This window comes from Trachemys scripta, chromosome 5 (assembly GCF_013100865.1).
Source record: "Trachemys scripta elegans isolate TJP31775 chromosome 5, CAS_Tse_1.0, whole genome shotgun sequence".
NCBI classification, from domain to species: domain Eukaryota; kingdom Metazoa; phylum Chordata; order Testudines; family Emydidae; genus Trachemys; species Trachemys scripta.
This window is the reverse complement of record NC_048302.1, coordinates 18,200,067-18,223,051: the sequence shown is the minus strand read 5'-3', so window position 1 is coordinate 18,223,051 and position 22,985 is coordinate 18,200,067. Positions and strand designations below refer to the sequence as shown.

Genomic DNA, 22,985 nt, shown 5'->3' with positions numbered 1-22,985 from the left:
ATAAGATCACATGAGAACAGGACTGCCATACCAGAACAAACCAAAGGTCTCTCTGTCTAGTTCTGTATACAGCGTCTGGCTCGTCCCCAAATTTCTCAAAGGAAAAAACCCTCTTCACATAATGCCCCAGCAAAATTTACTCCATGTATAACATGTAACGTGCAAAGCAGAAAGGATTTCTTAGTCTCTGTTACACTGAGTCAAAGTCTGAAAAATATAGTTTACCAAAAGCCTCAGCTGTCATGTCCCTGTTGCAGCACCACTGCTGATTAACTTGTGTGTGTCTAAACACAGTGTCCTTTCTAATCTTCCTGCCTTACTCATTATGGGATGCTACAATCCACTGTTTGTGACATCATAATTACATCAATGGAAGTGAAGTATCATGTCACCAACACCAGATTATCTAGGGTTACCATACGTCCAGTTTTTCCCGGACATGTCCAGCTTTTCAGCAATCACACCCCCGTCTGGGGGGAATTGCCAAAAAGCCGAACATGTCCGGGAAAATGCCGTCTGGGCACTTCCCCTCCTGCGGCGGCTCTGCTCCTCCCCGGACTCTTCGGCTCTGTTTAAGAGCCGAGCTGCCCAAGCGCTATGGGCTTCAGGCAGCCCCCTTGCCTCCGGACCCCAGCCGTCGGCCGGGCACTTCCCCTCCCGGGCTCCAGCGGCGCAGGGTCCGGAGGCACGGGGGCTGCCCGAAGCCGATAGCGCTCAGGCAGCCCGGCTCTTAAACAGAGCCGAAGAGTCAGGGGAGGAGCAGAGCCTCCGGCCGCGGCGGCTCTGCCCCTCCCCGACTCTTCGGCTCTGTTTAAGAGCCGAGCGCTACAGGCTTTGGGCAGCCCCCNGGTGGGGAAATGGGCGGGGCCAGGGCCCCGTGGAGGGTCCTCTTTTTTAATTGGTTAAATATGGTAACCCTAAGATTATCATCCTCACTGAAGGAAATGATCAGAGGATGGCTGGTTAGACAGGAAGTATAAGTTATATTTACACACACATTTTAGTAATCAGCAAAAAGTAATGTGAAAGCCAAAAAGCACATGATTCCCATAATAATTAGTACATCTTGTGTTTTCTTGTTACACCATGTACAAATGTTAGCTAATTAAAAACTTATTATAACATTTAAATAAAGTTTTGGTTACTACACATTTTTACTTACTAATGGCCTAATTTTTCCAGAGTTGCTGAGCAGCTGCCACTGACTTTTGTGTTCAGCACCTCTGAAAATCAGGCGTGCGTGCATGTGTGTTATCATCAGAGGTAAACAGAATTTATGAGAACACAACTTATTTTCTCATGTAATGAGTAACTGAGCAACTGCCAAATACACAAGGTAAGAGAATAGAGCAGAGTTGAGACAGTATAATATATAGGTGACAGCAATTATTCATACTGTTATTATACAGGTTTTATCAATTATTTGATTTGTAAATCATGTCATCCCACGTTGTTTTGCAACTCTGCTGATAAAGTACATTTACCGGCAGTAATCAAGGGACCCTAAATAGATTTCTGGCTCTTAAAAATTCAATAAATTAGAGAATAACTCTAGCACTATTATTAATAAACATTTGAGTATTTTTATATATAAATAAAATTAGGCCACTAGTAACTAAATATGTGTGTGAAGCAAAACCTCATATAAAAATAATATATATAAACCTTTGTGTATGTGTGGAAGTATCACTGAAATCAATCAATCCAATCAGTAAAATAACTTTAACTTCAATTTTCTGTCATCAAACCAGAAATCCTTCCATCTGGGACATACCATCACAAACAGTAGACGTTTTCCCATGTGGAGATAATATCAAAGGAAAATTTCAGTGATATATAACTCAATATTCTTCCACATTAGCCTTACAAAGGAAAGGAGACTGTGAATTCCACAACAATTCACTCTGAGTTTGTAAGCTCCTTGGGGCAAGTACTGTCATTTGCTATATGTTTGTACAGTGCGTAGCACAACAAGAACCTGGCCTGTTTGAGGCCTGTAGGCACTAAAGTAAGATAAAATGTTAGCTAATAATAAGAAATGCTGAAAGAAGTGCTGTAGTACAAAGAACACATGAAGGTCTCCTGATTTTGACTATGATTCCTTATGTTCTTTGGATTTAATTTTCAGACCAGTGAGCACCATGACTGCCACCAACTCTATTTTATCTGTGTGCACTGTGTTGCTTCAAAACCTGTCATGACACCGTGCTGTCACAGTGACTGGCTGAGCAAACACGCAATCCGAAGGTGGCAGTCATTTAGAGCAATGCACCTTGCAGCTTATTCTTTCTCATTCTACTCCCTGGTGAGAGACAGATGCGTTGTCTCTAATTATTCACTGATTGGTATCGGGAGATACATTAACATAATTGGCACATTTGTTCTAATTAACAGAGGGAATCTGCCACATGCCACCCAACATGATATGTGAGACCATCAGCAAGAAAAACCCACAATAATCACAATGGCTATATCTCCATGCTCTAATCAGGATGTTTTGAGCAGTGGATTAAAATAATGCAACACACATGGAAATGAAAGCATACAAAGTAGTACAAGATTTCAGTGCAGACTACAAGAGTGGAGAGTACATTAATCAAACAAGTGATTATATAAATGGGAAAAGCTATTACAGGAGCCAATTACTGATACAAACTCAGCCACGCCAAGCTACTAGCATTATCTAGAGGCTGAAACGCCTTGGCAAGCTTTTCTGACTGGTTTAAAAACTGCTAGAGGTGGAAGCATAATGACAGAAGATAAGAGATGGAAAAGGCACGTACGGTCATCTAGATCCTCTGCCCTTGCCAATGCAGGATTGTTCCTTACAATTCTTTCTCTTGTAATGGTGGCAGCTGAAACAGCATTTTATTGTATTTTTTAAGTCTGCACTGGGTCTGGATCCTGTCAGGTGCTGAGCACCCACAAATATCGCTGAAGACATTAGCCCAAATCTTGATGTCATTAATTTAGTTCTTACTTAAGCAAAACTCATTGATTTCCAGGAACAAAATTCAAGGACTGCAAGATTTGGCCTCCTGACTTCAACGAGAGATTTGTTTGACTAAAAACAGAGTCAGAACCAGAAGATTTGGCACCACTGGAGTGCTGGCTGCTCAGCTCCTAACAGGAACTGCTGAACATTTTCCAACCTACTGCCTTAACCGTGTCAAGTATCAGGGGGTAGCCGTGTTAGTCTGAGGTTTTTTACCCATGAAAGCTTATGCCCAAATAAATTTGTTAGTCTTTAAGGTGCCACAGGACTCCTTGTTGTTTTTGCCTTAACCGTGCAATTTCTTGCTAATATTTGGGTTCCCTTATTATGCAGTCATGTAGACAGAACAGTATCTCTACTGAACTTGTATTGCTTCTAACACTCATATTTTAATTACAGCTCTACGCATTCTTACCAGAACCTTTGGTCTGGGAAAGTAGGGTATGCATGAGTTACTACAACAGTCAGACCATAGAGAGACTTAGCTTGTACCATAAAGACATTAATCACAAATGTATGTCTGCTGATTAAAACAAAAAATATATACGCTGGTGAAATAAACTACCAGTCTGTACAGAGCATGAGACATCCAAGTGAGAAACTCGGACCCACAGAGATTTCTGAGAGGTCACTGAGCTAACAAATATTCTAGTTATCTAGAGAGTTGAATGCCTCTTTGAAGACTACTGTTATTTGATGTTTGGATTTGGTTTCAAATGCACACTTTCATTCTACCAACTGCTCACTAAATAGGATGCTGTGTTCTTTGCATGCTAGTGACAGGAAATGGATTTCTACACTTTTTTTTTTTTAAAAGGTGGTCTCCAAAGAGGCTGAAATTACAACTATGAGTGACTGCAAAACACATACCAGGAATAAGACAGTGAGCGCAAACCACAGTGACATTTTATTCAGTTGTCGTTATTTCTGCTTCTATTGCCAATAAGGGGGATTTTTTTCCTGCTGTGGAAACACTTCCTTAATTGCACATATGTCCAGCTCACTGCTTGAGTACTAAGATCTATACAGACTGTGCTGTAGAAGGGATATAAATTCTATCTGTTTTTGAGAATGTTACAACTTTGCTTTAAGTACTACATGAAGGTGAACTTTTATTAAAAAAAGCCTCACAGCTGAAGATGGACTAGATGGCTCAGGTAATGGGATATGGAAAATTTCACTGTTAGCTTTATGGATTCAGTAGAAACTCAGAGTTCTGAACACCTCGGGAATGGAGGTTGTTCGTAACTCTGAAATGAACAAAGCGTTACAACAAAGCCTGAGGTCAGCGCCGCCTGGGGCCCACACCTCCTCCTGCATCTCAACCCCCGCTGCAGCCCTGAGCCCCTTCCCGCACTCCGAACCCCTTGGCCCCAGTGCAGAGCCCCCTCCCAAACTCCAAATCCCTCATCTCCAGCCCCACCCCAGAGCCCGCACCCCCAGCCGGAGCCCTCACCCCCTCCCACACCCCAACCCCCTATTGCAGCCCAGAGCCCCCTCCCACACTCCAAACCCCTCAATTCCCTCCCAGAGCCCCTTCCTTCACCCCAAACCCATCATCCCCAGCCAACCCTAAAGCCTGCATCCTCAGCCAGAGCCCTCACCCCATCCTGTACTCCAACCTTCTGCCCCAGCCCGGAGCACCCTCCCACACTCCGAACCTGTTGGCCCCAGTCCAAAGCCCCCTCCTCCATCCCAAATCCCTGGCCCAACCCTGAGCCTGGACCCCCAGCCGGAGCCCTCACCCCCTCCCTCACTCCAACCCCCCGCCCCAGCGAAAATGAGCAAGTGAGCAAGGGTGGGGGAGAGCAAGCGATGGAGGGAGAGGGGGATGGAGTGAGCAGGGGTGGGGCCTTGGAGAAGGGGAGGCGCATGGGTGTGGCCTCAGGGCAGGGGTGGGGCAAGGGTGTTTGGTTTTCTGCAATTAGAAAGTTGGCAACCCTAGGCTGGACAGCTCTAACAGTTGGCAAGAAAGGAGGAGGAGCCATTTTACCAGAGATTGCCAGCAAGGGATCCATGGGCCACAGCTTGGGAACTTTGATGTTCGAACATGAAGTACTACCACTCACATCACCCAGTTTGAGCACAAAACCTGGAGAACGTACTGCCCCAGGAAGGAATCATGTAAAATACCGGGGCTAGATAACTCTGTGAATGCTACTGAAAGTTCCAGTTGTGCAGGCTATATCAATGGTAATCAGCTCATATACTTCAGAGACTAAGAGAACTATATTCTGCAGGGATCAGGGGTTCTGGTCATTTTGCCAAAAGCAGAAAATGATGGACTAATCTTCTGGGGGAGCAGGGTAATCTGTCTCTAGGGTATGGAACCAGTCCCTGCAATGAAGAGCAATTTGAGGCCAATCTGACTCATCAGTGCATTTGGAAATATTGCTAATAGCTATTGTGTTTACTTTCTCCTATGTTATAAATCTTCTAAACATATACATCAAAACCTGCTGTTATTAACTGGAGGCCATGAAGGAAAGTGGTGTCAGGCAGCTGTACTTTGAGACCCAGAGCCATCCTGGGCTGCACAGGGCAGGGTAATGAGAGAGGAATGCATGGCGACATGCACCTCACCGCATCACAGTATTCACAGAGGGTATGTCTACATTGCAGCTGTGAGCCTCCCAGCCAGGGCAGACAGATTCGTGCTGGGAGGACTTGGGCTATCACACTAAAAATAGCAGGGTTGACATTCCGACTTGGGCTCTCAAGCCTAGAGCACACTAGCTCAATCCCCACTAGTACGAACCTATCTCCTTACGTTGGGCGGCTTGCTCTCAGCTGCATGTAGACACACCCAGAGAGGCGCGAGGCCTGGCTGTTTCTCCAGACCAGCAGACCGTGCCCTATTGTGGTTGTGGAACATTCACTGGATTATAACACTTTTTAAAGCTAGGGACAAATTCTTCCCACACTTACACCAGCGCATCCGCACTGGCTACCAGTGGATTTGCACTGGTGTAAACGAGGGAGGACTTTAGCCTCGGGAGTGAATTCTGCGTCTGCACTGCGGGCAAGGAAAAAGGTTGTCTATGCCCTTATCACCTATTAGTACAACTGAAAGTAGGAGCTAGGGAATTTGCAAATAGTCCTTGTTAGTATTTGGTAAGTAAAGGAAGATGGAAAGATGTGCCTCCTTACATGTCACAAATCAACTTGGCCCCTTCCAGCCAATTCCCTATTGATACCTGACCCACAGGTAATTCCATCATGCATCACAAGGGGCCACAAATGACAATGCCATTTCCCAGCTGATCCGCATTCATGGCCATCAACCCCACTGTTCTCCTCTCTACAAGCTCACTTTCCTGCAGGGAATATAAAACACTGCTTGGATGACAATGAACTTGCATGGAAATGCATACACATGAAGTTCCAATTAAGGAATAACTGCAGCAAAACATAAGCTCTCTCATGAAACAAAGCAAACAGCAGTCATATTAATAATCAATTAGATGGAGCAGCCACCTGATGCTGCCTATTTGGAAAAGTCCCTAGTTGCCACCAGCCGAATAAAGTCTACACCACACTCATTTTGACTCGGCAAAACAACTCCTCCATTTGCCACTTGACTCCTTGATGGGTTTTTTCTTCTCCTTCCTAATTAAACATGCAAAGATAGATAAATATAGTGCCAGTTTTTAAGCTCTGCTGGGTCACCAAGTTTGTATGCTATGCCCAATTATAATTAGAAAAGCAATTATCTCCTTGTTGAAGGTGCAGCAAATCACACATTTCAATGCAAAACTTCATTTAGCTGCTTATGGCATATTAACTAATCTTACATCTCATTGATGTTTTGATCTATAACCTATTGCAAGGAGCTAATTTGATGGGGCTGCATGTCTCTGAGTATATTTCTCATTCACAATATGATACTGGCATCTTTCAAAGAACAAATTAAATGAGCAAAGGGATTAATTGCTAATAATTCTGCTGCATTACCTTGGGAGAATCCCAGTATGTGCCCCTATCAAGAATGTGCTCCTTTCTTGGCTTTTCAGAGATGCCTGAAAGAGTCCACATGCCAAGAGGAGGCGGAATTAATGCTAAGGCTTCAGATGGAATCCAGAGAACTGGAACTGTCTGATCTTCAGAAGTGCTACACGCCTGCAGATCTCATTGACTTGACTGGAGTTCAGGGTTCTCAGCATCTCTGAAAATCAGGCCCCTAATGCCTAGTGATGGCCAAATGCAAATCTCAAAAAGCCTTATTTGTTTAAATAAGTATCCAACAGTTCAGATGCTCTTTAGCTGATCATCTTTTATCTCGGTATAACCCAGTGTCTCAATTGAGGAAAAGTACGATATAATGTGGCATAAATACAGAGCAATGGATTTTGCTGCTTCTTTTCTGATTCCTCTCCCAGGTGATTTCAATGGAGTTACGGCAAGAATGAATTTGCCTGCTTTAGTTATGTGCAGAAATCTCATAAGAATCTCGCTTATGGTATTTTAGCATTTCCACTGCTTGTATGGGGCACAGACAGGAAATAACCAACTCTTACCCAGACATTGCAAAACGCTTGAAAGGTTTGGTGTGAGTTTGATTCTAAAATGTAACATTCCCCATGTGGACTGGTTTCCCATCCTTACCGAAGCCCTAATGCACACAATTAAGCATTGCTTTGGAGGTGCTGCAATGCTTTGGAAAACTAGAAAGAGCCAGAGCTGTTGTTTTTTGGTGTTATTTTTGCCATGTCACTGCTCATTTTCCCTACTGCGTCAGTTCTCCTTCTGCAACCTGCCGGAGTGCAGCTGGCACTACTGCTGTTCTTAGTTGGTGGTCAGGGTATACAGCCATAGAGAAGTTGATTTGATTTCCATAGTGACTGAACAAATCATCAGTTGCCTTTCCTGGTCCCCAGTGAGCAAGCAGGATGAATTTTGGTTTGACCTCAGACCTTCAGAGCATTGTGTTGTAACACACACCCTTGTATTTGGATCTTGGGCTTTTTAAGTGTCTATAGTTTCAATCTACTCTAATGCGCATGATGCCTTAGTGGAGCTGAAGCACTGGTAAGTGCTCTTTAAAAGCTTTGCTGCCTCATCTCTATTTTAGTCTTTCTTCCTCCCTGGGGGAAGGGGCGAGGGGCTGGGATAAAAACTGTGACATGGCTCAACCTACTAAAAACAAAAGGATCTGTCCTGCCATTGCTCCATAGGGGCTTGATGTGGTTAACTGCCATTTACCATGCTAGGAATTACATGTCTAAATCCTCTTTGCATTGACAGGGATATATTCGCTATCCTCTTAACAGTGGGTTATTTCCAGCACTTCCTAATACAAATTAAAACAAAGAGAAAAAAACAAAAGCAAAAATTTCAATGACCGGGTTATATAGTGATATCAATGTGAATTATGTTACCTGCAACATAGGATTTTTTTTTTTTTTTTTAACTATTCACCATTTCGAAAGCTGGAAAAATGCAAGAAAATGTGGGTCACCGATTGGTCTGGATTGGACAGCATGGTAATCTGTCTGTAGGGCACAGAAGCAGTCCCTGTAATGAGGAATAATTTGAGGTACTCTTGTCTGCCTCATCGAATCTGGAAACATTGCTAATAGCTGTTGTGTTTACATTACCCAGACAGACTTGGGATGTCAGGAATCAAAACATTCTTTCTATAATGTGAGAGAGCCTAACAGCTGATTGCCTGCCTTCCTGGAGTCCCTTCTTTCTCGGTTAACTATATCATCATATCAGAAAGTTCTCCGAACAAATAAATGAAGTCTTAAACAAAGAAAGCATTCATCTCTAAATTAAAATAATCATGTAATCCTTCAACCCACCAAGTTACCTTTCATCTTTCCATTTTTTAAATTTATCATACCAGCTTCAGCAAGTGCCAGTAATAAAGTGTCACATTAGGGTATTCCTATTCATTAGTGTTCAGGTCTTTGTTCTTTTAATAGCGTTGGAAAGAGTCTACAAAGAAGCTGCATTAGGCTGCTCTCCAATCTGGGTGTTTGATCTCCCTCCTGACTTCAAAAGTGAGAAGGGGGCGGGGGGGGGGAAGAAACATTAAGAATAGTTCTTTTGAATGTCAGACAGGGTATGGCTCCTGAGCCTGCCAAATGTTAATTGGTGTCTGCCCCGACCATGGTGCAAATAAGATTCACAGCCAATTAGCTTGCAGCCATGAATCTTTACTACTTAACAAAGTGAACTGTCTGTTAGGGAGTATGAAAAAGAGCAATTATTATATGGTCAGCTCACAGAGAATCTTTTCAGAGATCAGTTTCTTCACGGGAACCAGGGCATATTAGCCTTTAAAGTAGTTCAGTGGAAGGAGGAGACATTTAATCTGATTTAAGAAAAAAACAATTAAAAAGGCTAATGCTTTTTCCATAATGTTTGTGACAGAGACGAGCGCCCCCTTTCTACTCATCATGCTAACTCATGCTGTTTGTCTCTCCGCCACGTAATCAGGCTTTCTGGTTTTTTTGACAGAAGAGATGAACTAGCTGTTAAGTCACTGAGAAGTGCAGAGCTGTGTGTAACACTGCACACATACTAACTGCCACTCATGAGCAAGCTCAGCTCCCAGCGAAGGTAATGAAGTCCCCCACTATCCGAGAGCATCTGCGATATGACATGCCCTGTTATAAATACACTTGTCAAGGCACAACAGTAGGTTGGCAGGATGCTAAGGAAGCAACAAAAGTTGATAAGTTCTTGAGGAAAGTCAACTGATTAATATCATGGTTGTCAGAGAGCTGGCTCGCCAGACTCAATCACTTCTTTGAGCTTTCGGGATCTTAAAGAGGAAAGAAAAAAATGTACTGAAAAATATATGTGTGTGTGTGTGTAATCCACTATGTTAATTATTCCTTCTGTTGTTTGTCGACATTTTTTTGCAATTCTGATTAGATCCAAGATCTAGTTTGATAGGGATGTAATACGTTAAGCATGATCTCCAGAGAAATCAGTCATCAACAGTGAATGACAACCACTTTGCTACTTAACCATGACAGACTAACTTATCCTAATGCAAATTGGCATCAGTTTCTTCTGAGCATGGTAGAGAAAGAATGAGGAGAATTCTGATTAGGGAATTACCATCATTAACAATAATTTTTTCTACTAATCAGCAGAGTTGAATTTAGAATTTCAGTGGTCCCCCTGTGATTCTGAAACCCCCCTCCTGTGAGGAATGAGTTCAAAGCCCTGTTCCACTAGCCCCACAACCATGCTGAGGTGAACTCCTTTTCACGGAGGAGCCCATCACTGCCTGTGTGCACAGTTTTTGCTAAATAGTGCAGGGTTACTCCTGCCAGTAAGAAAACAGAATACCCTCGCCTGTGTTTTTAATTGCTGTTAGATGGAACAGATAAGCCATGTTAGAAGATGGCTTATTTTCCTTCACACCTCCCTGTTTCAGCTTTGAGAGGTCCCTTATCAGATCATGGTAGGGGCCCTTGTACTGTGCTATGCAGTCTGTGTGTGAGTGTGTGTGCACCAACATGTGAGGAAAATGAAATACTGCAAATTAAAAATAAATGTTTTAGTAAGACATGAAAGCCAGTTGCCTCAAGGACAGCAATTACTTACACTTTAAAAAAAGACAAGAAAAAAAAAAAGGGTTGCATTCATAAATCCCACCAGGTATTTGTCCTACTGATGCCAGATATAATACTGCTGTGTTCTGATTTCATGAAAGAGAACAAAAAATAAAACTGAACTGCCTTTGGCTCTGCCCAGTGGGGCATTCTAATTGACTCCAAAGTCATTAATCAGTTCCCAATCAATCTATTCTACCAGCAGCAGGCAGTTAGGTCTCCATTACCATCCATTCATCATGCCATACCCTAATTCACTGCACCATTAGCCACATATTAGGCCTCAGTTAGGACAACTAAGTGGCAATTGCTAGCACAGGAAGCTGTTGTCACTCACCTCAGCTACTGGGATGCCTTCAGGTGGCCGGCACTGGAGCAGGACTTCCTGTTCCAAAGACACTTCTTTCCCCAGGGGCTCCTGTTCAAAAGTCTTTCGGAGATCTAGTAAAAACCAAAAGCAGGTTGTGAGGTCATTAATTCTTCTTGCAATGATTTACAGATGATTGTAGTAGTGCAGAATGCGTGTTAGGGTATTTCCAAGCAGACAGGAAGACAATCTCTGTCCTGAAGAGACCCTTGTCTAAAAAGACTGAAAAATATTTTCACTTCATTTTATCATGTTGGAGAACTTATGTGGGAAAAGATTTCTTAGCAATTTTATTATTATGTATTATTTGTATTGCTGTATGCCTAGGAGCCCCACTCACAGACCATGACCCTATTGTGCTAGGTGCTGTACAAACAGAACAAAAAGATGGTCCCTGCCTCAAGGAGTTTACAATCTAAGTAGATTATAACCATCATCATTTGGAGCTGGATTGCTTTTGGCTCCTGTGCAACTTCATATAAGAGAGAGAGAGAGAGAGAGAGAGAGAGAGAGAGAAAAGACAAGGGGCCTCTTCCCCATTCTCCCCACCCAATCAATCACTCACAATGGGAGTCCCTGCACTCAGGGAGCATCAGAACTCTGGAGTTCTCAAACTGGGAGTTGGGATCCCTCAGGGGGTCGTGAGGTTCTTACATGGGGGGGGGTCGCAAGCTGCCAGCCTCCACCCCAAACCCTGCTTCACCTCCAGCATTTATAATGGTGTTAAATATATTTAAAGGTGTTTTTAATTTATAAGGGGGGGGGTGTCACACTCAGAGGCTTGCTGTGTGAAAGGGGTCACCAGTACAAAAGTTTGAGAATCATTGGACTAAGGCCTTATCTATACTAAGGACTGGTATACACCAAAAATTTAGATCAACATAGCTATGGTGCTCAGGGGTGTGGAAAATCCACACTCCGTAGTGCTGTAACTATGCCGACCTAACCCCCAGCGTTGACACAGCGAGCTCAGTGGAAGAATGCTTCCATTGAACTAGCTACCATCACTCAGGGAGGTGCCATTCCTACAGCCATGGAAAAACCCTTTCCCTCATAGGCTGCGTCTACACTACAGAGTTACGCTGGAATTGCTATGGCGCCATAACAATGCTGCTATAGTCCCTGTAGTGTAAAGGTGGCCTAGGAAAGGGTGCTTGTTTAACTAACTGGATTTAAAAATCAGTCTAGTTAAACCAGTGCAAAGCTGTAATGTAGATGTACTTAAACCAGTTTAGCCCTTGGTTATATTGATTTAGCTTAAGTTGATAATTTACTTGGTAACATTTTAAACAAACTCATTTAGTTAAACTGATACATTTTCCTAGAATAGGCAAGGCCTAACATCGCTGTCCTGCACAGGGAGCTGAGAGGAAAGAAAACTGAGCTACGGCTCTGTTCCCTCTCTATCCAGCACAGAGAGGGGAATGGACAACAAACCCCTTTGACAGGCTGGGCAGTAAGCACCAGAAAGCATTGTGCTCCCTGAGGCACAATATGCTCAGAGCTTCCTGTGGCATATTCTTGCCAGAGCTGCTGCTGACTTGGTGTGCGCATCCATGCCACACCCAGTGCAGGGCTGTGGCTACAAACCATAGTTTTGGAAAATTAGAAAAGACATTGTGCAGCACTACTACAAGTGTGTTGTTTTTAGGGTTCTCAATAAAACCTTGCTTTCCAGGGGTCTTAAAACTATAGCAGAAAAAAACATACTCTGAACTAGAAGTTGGTGCGGTCTACTGGTTGGTGCAAGAAGGGTGGTAGTAAGGACTTACTAATTTTATTTCTGGCTGTGCTGAGGACTAGCTACATGACCTTGGGAATGTTGACTCATCTCTCTGTTTGCTTCACCTGCTTAGGCCAGGTCTACACTACAGACCTATATCAGTATACGTATGTTGCTCATGGGTTTGAAAAATCCACACCCCTGAGTGACATAGTTATACCAACCTAACCCTCTGTGTAGACCGCACTATGTCCACAGGAGAACTTCTCCCATTGCGATAGTTACCACCTCATGGAAAGGTGGATTAACTATGCTGACGGGAGATGCTCTCTCATCAGCATAGGAGCCTCTGTAGCACTGAAAGTGAAGACAAGCTCTTAGTTTGCTCAGCATAAAAAAGGATATAACACCACCTACCTCACAGGGGTGTTTGTGAGGTTTAATCCATTCATGTTGGTAAAGAATGTTGAGTCCTTCAGAGTAACGGTACTTCAGAAGTGCAATGCATTCTCAGTTTTTCTTTTAGATTTTAAACAAGCAAAAATTAATAACTGTATTTAGTTGAGTAAAATACAAAAATAGAGTTGAATGTTTAATGCATCTATAAAGACACTCCCAAAGGAGATGCATTGCCTCCATCCAGCAAATGTATTTAATATATTTTATTCAATATGTTCATAAATGATTTGGATAATGGCATAGAGAGCATACTTATAAAGTTTGCTGATGATACCAATCTTGGAGGGGTTGCAAATGCTTTGGAGGACAGGATTAGAATTCAAATTGATCTTGATAATCTTGAGAAATAGTCTGAAATAGATTGGATGAAATTCAGTGAGGACACTGCAGAGTACCGCACTTAGGAAGGAATAATTAATTGCATAAATACAAAATAGGAAATGACTGCCTCGGAAGGAGTACTGCAGAAAAGGATCTGGGGGCTATCATGGATCACAGACTAAATATGAGTCAACAATGTAATACTGTTGCAAAAGAAGCAAACAAGACACGAGAAGTAATTCTTCCACTCTGCTCAGCACCGATAAGGCCACAGCTGGAGTATTGTGTCCAGTACCGGGCACCACATCTCAGGAAAGATGTGGACAAATTGGAGAAAGCCCAGAGGAGAGCAACAAAAATAATTAAAGGTCCAGAAAACATGACCCACAAGGAAAGATTGAAAAAACGTGGTTTGTTTAGTCTGGAGACTAGAAGACAGAGGGGGGACATGATAATTGTCTTCCAGTATGTAAAAGGTTGTTATAAAGAGGAGGGTGATAAATTGTTCTCCTTATCCACTGAGGACAGGAGAAGAAGTAATGGGTTTAAATTGCAGGAAGGGAGATTTAGGTTACACATTAGGAAAAACTTCCTAACTGTAAGGATAATTAAGCACTTGAACAAATTACATAGGGAGTTTATGGAATCTCCATTTTTAAACATTTTTAGGAACAGGTTAGACTAACACCTGTCAAGGACAGTCTAGATAATACTTAGTCCTGCCTCATGCAGGGGACTGGACAAGATAACCTATCAAGGTCACTTCCAGTCTTACATTTCTATGAAACTATGATTCTACATCCAACATGTGTATATAAATACATTTTAGGAACTATTACAACAGGTTTTATTGTGCCCTAATATTACAACTAGGAGATAATAGGAGAATATAGTGTTAATAATAGTAATATACTGTCATAAATATCAAATACTATAGTAATAATAAATCTCAGGTTGTCAGATACCACAATGAGTGCAGTATAACTGGATTAGATAGATAGATAATCCTAGGTCTTCCCCGAAATATTGTTTTATGTCTTCCCATTTCCCTTTCAAAGCATTAAATGTAGATCTGAAGTTCACTCAATAACCTTTTATACACACACACAAAATATATAGTGGGAGAGAGAGAGATTATATATATTAGATACATCTACACACACAAACACTATATATAAAGCATTTTATGAGATGATGAATATTGTGTGTGTATATGTATATATACATACACACATACACACAATATTCATCTCATAAAATGCTTTGTTTTTAAAACAAAGCTTTAATACTTACAAATTAAAATACATTACCCATAATGTGCAATAATTACGTTTAGTACATAAACAAGCTTTCTTCTGATTATTATAAACAGGTGGCACAGATGAGTGTGAGCAGTATGTGTTCCCCATCCAAAATTTCAGTAGAGTTTTTACCAGGTGGGATTAATGCACATGAAGCTCCCCATCACTCAGTGACCTAATATGCGGTAATATTTTGAAAATGCCACTGCCTTACAGTGGGTCAATGATCTGCAAACTAAAAAATACTCTAAGTTCAGGTCTTGACATAACAGCGGGGAATGTTCTCAAAGGAGCTATTAGAGACTATCAAGTAAATAATACTCATTTGAAAAAAGTACATAATTGTGTATTTACAAGATATGGAGCTCTTCTACTCCATTCTGTCAACTTCATCCTGTGTGCTTAGAGCTTTATCCATCCAGAACTATATATGTCCTCCCAATCCACAGAGTCACCAGATAGCTGCAGACAGATACTGGTTGTGCAGTATATTTAACTATCCAAGCATAAAGTTGGCTTGCTGTGAAAAGCAAACAAACAGAAGTTCTAATTTAGGCTTTTTAGAAACATTGAGGAGATGGAGAGCTCATGTAAGTGACTCTAGCACCTGCGGTATCCAGCTAGATCAGGGGTCGGCAACCTTTCAGAAGTGGTGTGCCGAGTCTTCATTTATTCCCCCTAATTTAAGGTTTTGCGTGCCAGTAATACATTTTAACGTTTTTAGAAGGGCTCTCTCTATAAGTCTATAATATATAACTAAGCTATTGTGTGTAAAGTAAATAAGGTTTTTAAAATATTTAAGAAGCTTCATTTAAAATTAAATTAAAATACAGAGCCCCCCGGACCAGTGGCCAGGACCCAGGCGGTGTGAGTGCCACTGAAAATCAGCTTGCGTGCCGCCTTCGGCACATGTGCCATAGGTTGCCTACCCCTGAGCTAGATACATCCCACTGGTGTAGGACTGGGGCTGTTTCTGAGGAAATCAGTTTTTGATGAAAAATGGCCTTTTTTTTAAAAAAAACCTTGTGAAAATATTTTGATTTTCTTACAATTCTCCATTTGCTGTTTACTGATTCTAATCTTCATTTTCTTGCTGTTTGTGGTTTTAGAGAGTTCTTCCTCTGCCCCTTGTCAATTTTGATTGTCATCTTAATCACATGGTGAGATTTTTTTCAAAACTGAATATTTTCAAAACCCACATTTTTCAACTTTAAAACATGCCATTTTTGAAAGTTCTGTTTGCAAAATGAGGTGGAAAAAAGGCAAAACACAGTCTCACAAAATTCCAAACTGAAAAATTTGGTCCATTTTGAAAACTAGAAGAATGAAACAATCTTCAGGAAATGCTGCAACTGAAAACCAACAAACAAACAAACAAAAGGTAGACCCACTTAGTCAGGACTCTTGCCTGTGCAGAAACTGTGTGAATTGCTACTGCCCCCTAAGTCTGCAACAGTTCCTTTTTGAGGTTCTCAGAGGATCAGAGAAACTGGTCTGGCACCTCTTCCATCCCTAATCTTAGGATGAGTGATGTGAGGTAAAGGGATGAGGGTACTCTCTTACTACATCACTTTAGTAATATAGGTTATGCTTACACAGCAAAGGAAAACCCGCGGCTGGCCTGTGCCAGCTACTTGGGCTCGCAGTGCTGTTTCATTGCTGTGTAGACTTCTGGGCTTGGGCTGGAGCCCAAGCTCCAGGACCCATAACATTTCTTCCAAGGCTGATTAGATCAGACAAGGAAGAATCCACTTCTTATGCTAGGATGCTAGGGGATTAGCATACCTCTTTGGTGTCATTCCCATGAAGCCTGATTGTTGCATTAGCAGACTTGGGAAAATCAAAAAGGTGATGGCTCGGACAGCTGCACAATTTAAGCACTACATAAATAATTGCTTCCAAAGGTGCAACCTTCATGGCTGCAGGTAGGGCGTCACCTTGGAGCTTCTGTGGAAGTGGTTTTGGTTTGGCTAGAACTCTCAGCCTGTACAACAGATATTTTTCTTCTTCCCACTCCTGTCCAGAGTGTGATGTAATGGAAAGAAATTCAAGTTTAAGGATTAAAATTCTGGGATGCAACTCTGTGCCAAACCCTACTTTCCTTACTAATGGGCAGTCCCAGTGAAGTCAATGACTGTTCTTGTGCCACGTATTACAGGCATAGCACAAAACACACACATAGCGCACTGGGGCAAGACATCATTCTGAGACTCCTGAAATACCTAGGGACAATCTGTTGCAATCAGGACAGAGGGCCTCATTCACAACTGTGTTGAAATCAATGGTTTTCCACTGCTGTAAAACTGGACTAATAGAACGGAGGGATCAATCTCTCATTGTAAACCCACGTCTGAATTTCTTTGCTTTTTGGAGGGGAAAAATAGCCCTTTTTGTGAAGCATCTTTAAATGGCTCAATTTTAAATTCCAAGTGTAATGCATCCTTAGTCTAAAAACAACTCAAACATTATATTTTTAATCTCCCAAAGGTAACAGTTTCTGTGTACAAATCATTTTAACTCCTGGCATTATTCTGCTTCCTTTTCTTTTTTACCTTTCATCTTTGCAGTCAGCAAAGAATGACCTTTTTTTCCATTTTTATTTTTTGTTATTTTTACAAACTGTATTTTATTCCTTCATTGTAGTTCTGGGTTTTACTGTGATGCGTGGGTGGGTAAAACTTTAAGGATATCCTTTATCATTTCTGAGAAAGGCGATAAGAGGCAGGGCAGACGCCTTCAAGGCAGTGCTAATGCAAGGGTGACTGATGAATAAGCATGAAAAACGGACACTTGTCAGCCAGGAATTAGATGTAAACCAGAAATGTACAGAACAATGCAGCATTAATGTCAGGAAAAGATGGATTTCTGCCCTTGGTAGACCTTAAAGACTCCTCACTTCTGTTTTGTGCTCTTTCCAGTAACTCTAACTAGGATTTTCCCTCTAAAACAAACATACCAATGTCTTCAGAAAATGAGCAGGGCTTTTTAAAACATTTTTCATCCAACTTTGATTTAGTATGAGTTGATGTCATATAAGAGAAGAAGCAGCCTTTTGCAGAGATGCATTAAGGGAGAAAAGTTTTTAACAACATGAAAATTCTTTACTACAAGAGATAGTGTGTGTATGGTGGTTGTTTTTGTTTTTTTAACCTTATTTAATGGAGACATGATTAAGAAAAATTTGCAGGTAAAGTTTGTATTCTGTTGGAGACAAATGTTCTAAAGGATGAAAGGATCAGTGTTGTTTTAATTTCCCTCAACCCCACAAAAGCTCATCAGGTTACCATAAATCACATACTTATTAAAATGAATTATATATTATATTTATTATTCCAACTATGCATGAGTGATGCCGAGCTGGGTGGACAGGAGTGAAGGTCTTTTTACAATTGACAAAATTCTGAATTCAGTTGTCCTGTCTTCCATGATTTTGCTTCTATTATTTTCCACTACCTGGGACAAAACCGTGACACCACCTTTTGCAAACACAGATTAGGGAGTTTAAATCTGGATTTTCAATTTCAAGGGGTAGAGAAGAAAAAGGAAACTCGGGACTCTGTTCCATCAGCCACATTTCAGTTACTTCTTCCTGTTCACAGCTGAGTCTATGACCCTTGTATCTGAGATCAGTTGCACTGGTGGCTAGAGTAATAGAAAGGTTCCATAACTTCTCTGAATTATTTTTTGATTTTGTCCTTGTGTGGTTCCAGTTCTTTATGGTTACTTAGATCAAACCAGATTTCCAGTGAGACTGTGACACTAGTGTCATCAACCTGTAATCCGGCAAATTCCTCTGAAACCTCTATCAATTGCTTTTATAAATGTCATGCCTCTCTCTGGAGAGCCCCTTGTGTAAAACGCATGCTGTGTTTTGATCAAAGTCATCCTCATGCTCGGTGCAAATTTCAACACAGTCCTTCTAGTTGGATGTAAATATAGAGAGACAGGACCAGGTCTCAGCTGGGCCCAAAGAACAATGAGCATAGCTGAAGAGGAGGGAAATAAGAGACCCCTTTGTGCCTCCAATTCAATACTGAGGCCAGTTCTGCACCATCCTACTCCCCTGCATAAAGACTGCTTTAAATGACACCAGCTGACAACGGTCCCCAACTTCTAGTAGCTGAGGAGTGCTGCAATGGAGGGATGCCCCAGAAAAACACCCTTTCCTCAGCCATGCTCTGAACACTTCCAGCCAGTGGAAGTGTGGCAAAGAAGCCAAAGGATTCCCCTTTTCAGGGGGAATCTTCCACTGTCTCCGGCTTCCGAAAGTTTTGTGCAAACAGGTGCACAATTGCTGTAATGAAGCTCAAAATCCATTACCATTTTCAGGAAAATCCACGGTTTTCCTGAGAGTTCCACTGAATGTCAGTGGGTGCTGGAACATCAATCTTCCTTTTTCAGTCAACCAACCAGGCTGATGGTGGCATCAGAATAATTTTTGAATGTACAATGTGCTAGATGCTCCTTTCTCAATGAGGTTTAGATTGTATGCTGAATACCCATAGGTAAGGAAATTAGGATGACTGGACTCAAGAAGTTCTCTCCTCTTTGACTCATTGGGGGGAGGGATAGCCTGCTAAACCCAGGGTTGTGAGTTCAATCCCTGAGGGGGCCACTTAGGGATCTGGGGCAAAATCAGTACTTGGTTCTGCTAGTGAAGGCAGGGGGCTGGACTCAATGACCTTTCAAGGTCCCTTCCAGTTCTATGAGATAGGTATATCTCCATATATTTTATTTTTATTATTTGAGCAAAAGGCAAAGATATTCTTGCCATACTTTGCATTCTTCGATGGCATCTTCAGCAACTTGGACACTATTTGAGCTTGAAGAATCTGAAGAGTCAGATTGTCTGCCCTTTCTCAGATTAATTGCTTGTTTTGCACTACTTCCTTCAACTTTAGGCACGTTGAGTCAGATAAATTCCTATATGACAATCACCCATTTCATAATTGATCAGCAACTTTCACATTTACTGCACTTAGAATGAGGAAAGGAAAAGCCACCGAATGAATTCAGCACTGTAAAGTAATATGAGCTAGCCATCTTTATACAGAACCACATGATCTGATGCCTACCCATCTTTCAAAAGTATCTAGATTCTTGCTACCTTAACAGTTCACAACCCCACCCACTCTCCCTACAGTTCAGTGATAGTTGATTCCACTTACTACAGCCCTCTCTACAATCACCAATGGCTCCATCTATTCCCTTTCCCTTTTAAGTGCAGGTCTACGCTTAAAACGTTGCACTGATGCAGCTGCGCCACTGTAGTACTTAAGTGTTGACGCTCCTATGCCAATGGGAGACCTTCTTGGCGTAGTTAATCCACCTCTATGACAGGTGGTAGCTATGTCGATAGGAGAACACCAGGTGTTCGGTTGCTAAAATTGCATTGCTCAGGGATGTGGATTTCTCACACCCCAAACGACGTAGTTATACCAACATACGTTTGTAGTGTCGACCTGGCCTAAGCTTCCAGATATATCTAAACCTTTTTATTTTTTCCTAGTAGGCATAATAAATTTTCTCATCAATTCCATTTTAACATTTGAGAAGGTTCAAAGTTTTCATTTAGAAATTAAAAGCAGAGACTAATAGTTCTAGTATTTTTTTCAACTATATATTATAATAATAAAAATGTGAATGTGAAGTTAAATTTTTTTAAAAAATCCATAAAACCACTAGGTTCAGTTTTACCTTGGGAAAAAACATAAAACAAAAACCTTGAATTTTTCACAGCATTGGCAGGTCTTCTTTTGAAAACCATAAATGTATTAAAAGAAGTGTAGTAGTTACTGATTTTAGGTGTGCCGTTGCAATTGTGAAGCTAAAGTTATACCATATAGGACTCTAAAGACATTTCTGTAAGCAAAACACCCAAATTCTGCATAAACACTTTTTTTCTGATTCATTAATCTGTCTCTAGCAGCAGACTATCGGTATAGAAATATATGCACAAATCTTTAGTTAACTTCTTGATTGCTATATTTCCATCCCCTTCAGGGTTCAAGCAGGCTCTGTTGCAAGACATTGATTTGTATGAGACATGACAACATATGGAGGACATCCCCGAGGCTCCCCCCCCGAAGGTATTAACACACACAAATTCAGAGATTTGTTAAATGAAAGTAACACTAACAATGACATTAATGTCCATTTTAATTCAATGTGTTTTTAACTCAATATTGTGAACCCTAAGGCTTGCATTTATTATATATCCTATTCATAACCCTTTTTCTTAGTGCATGTGGAGCTTTCCAAGCCAATTTGCAGCAGCCTTCTCAGTGAAGAGCAGAGCTTTCAAACCGTCATCAAATCCAGTCAGATGGCAGTCATCATAATGTGTGATATTTGTGTGCCTTTGGCATAGCTGCATCTGGAATCCTCTTGTTGGCCCCAGATGTGAAGGCTGGCTGTATGTTGAACTTGGCCTATTTGAAATTTTGTTCAGAGGGACCCATGACTGGCATGGAAAATCAAAGCCACGTACACGTATGGTCAGGTCAGTTATAGGAGACTGGTTTCTGATGTCAGCTGCAGACCATTCTTCATGCCACATCAATGTCGTGGAGAAATCTCGGCAGGGCAAATGGGCCTACAATGGCTGGTGAAAACCACACCCTTGGGTGTTTGAAGAGGTCTGTGAAAGTGGTAGCTTGAATTTGTCCTAATATTCTCAACCAATCTGGCAGTAGTGTCAGGACTCTGTGGGGGTGGGAAGCAGGGCCGGTCCTGCCCCCCCCCCCCCCGCGGGCCCGCAATCCCCGACCAACCGGAGCGCCGGGAGCAGGGCGGAGAGCCCGGCTGGGGCTCTCCGCTCTCCCCGACTGGCCGGAGTGCCGGGGGGAGGGCGGCGAGCCTGGCCCGCTCTCCCCGACCGGCTGGAGCGCCGGGGGGAGGGCGGCGAGCCCGGCTGGGGCCCCACCGTGCCGCCCCCCCCTCCAGGCGCTGCCCCAAGCACATGCTTGGTGGGCTGGTGCCTGGAGCCGGCCCTGGTGGGAAGGAGTCCCAGGGCAGGCGGGGGGCTGTGCTCTGGGGGGGTGGGGTTGTGTGGAAGAGTGATGTTACTTAACATAGGGAGCCATGGTACTGGTCTGGGTTGAACTGTCCCAGTTACGATGTGCATAGTTGAGTGTAGCTGTGTGTCACCCAACTTGACATGAGACAAATGGAGCCAGATGGAGCACAATATTCTGCTGCAGACTCACAGAGGGCTAATCCAGATGATCAGAGAGTTTGGGTGTTGGCTCCCCATGAAGTGCTGGCCAGTTTGCTTAGAAGGTTGTTACGTATCCTCAACTTAGGTGCAGTTTTCCTCAGGTGGTTAAGATCAGGTGAGAAATGTATCTAGGTTTACTCCAAGGTAGACTGGGTGGGATTCATGTTTCATGCAATGTCCATTGTGACAGATATTCAGTTTTTGGTCTGTTTTAAAGATGGAACATACTCAAAACTGTCTTGGTACACTTGGCTGTAAATGCACTAATTTACCATTAACTGCAGAATCAAAGCCATATGTATCAAAGAGAAAAGTATCCATATTTTGAGATGTGAGCGCTTGAAAGAGATATAGACCTGCTAGAAAAAGTTGCTTGACAAGAATGATTCTAGTGTAGTGAATATGTAAAATGAGCTAATGAGTTCTAAAAGGCCTTCTTTCTCTTTCTGTGACTTGTGATGGAGGAGGTCCATCTTTAGCTCAAGAGTAATCTCAACTCAAGACCATGAGGCCCAGTTCTCTCCACACAGGATACAAGTAATGCCTATTGAACGCCTCTTGCATCTGAAGAAGTGAGGTTCTTACCCACGAAAGCTTATGCTCCCAATACTTCTGTTAGTCTCAAAGGTGCCACAGGACCCTCTGTTGCTTTTTATTGATTGGGAATTACTCAACCTGCAGGGAAGAAGGAATCAGGCCCCCTCTTTAGTACTGCCCAATGTACACATACCATGTAAAACCAATTCCCTTCATTTTTTCATATTTCACACTCCTGTGTGTTCTTGATTTTCTTTTAAATGTCCCGGCCTAGTTGTCCTCTTTCTCCCAGATCTTATAACTAATACAAAAAAAAAGAACAGGAGTACTTGTGGCACCTTAGAGACTAACAAATTTATTAGAGCATAAGCTTTCATGGACTACAGCCCACATATGCATCCGAAGAAGTGGGCTGTAGTCCACGAAAGCTTATGCTCTAATAAATTTGTTAGTCTCTAAGGTGCCACAAGTACTCCTGTTCTTTTTTTT

At 42.1% G+C, this 22,985-nt stretch overlaps 1 protein-coding gene across 2 annotated transcripts in view; it reads right to left on the bottom strand.

Moving 5' to 3' along the window:
• The window catches only part of UNC5C (unc-5 netrin receptor C), a 354,187-nt gene that overhangs the window by 74,134 nt on the left and 257,068 nt on the right, over window positions 1-22,985 (bottom strand). For both annotated transcript variants that reach the window (XM_034772897.1, XM_034772898.1), the window contains exon 4: window positions 10,907-11,010. In XM_034772897.1, the coding sequence (XP_034628788.1) occupies window positions 10,907-11,010 (104 nt within the window). The remainder of the gene's footprint in view (window positions 1-10,906; window positions 11,011-22,985) is intronic.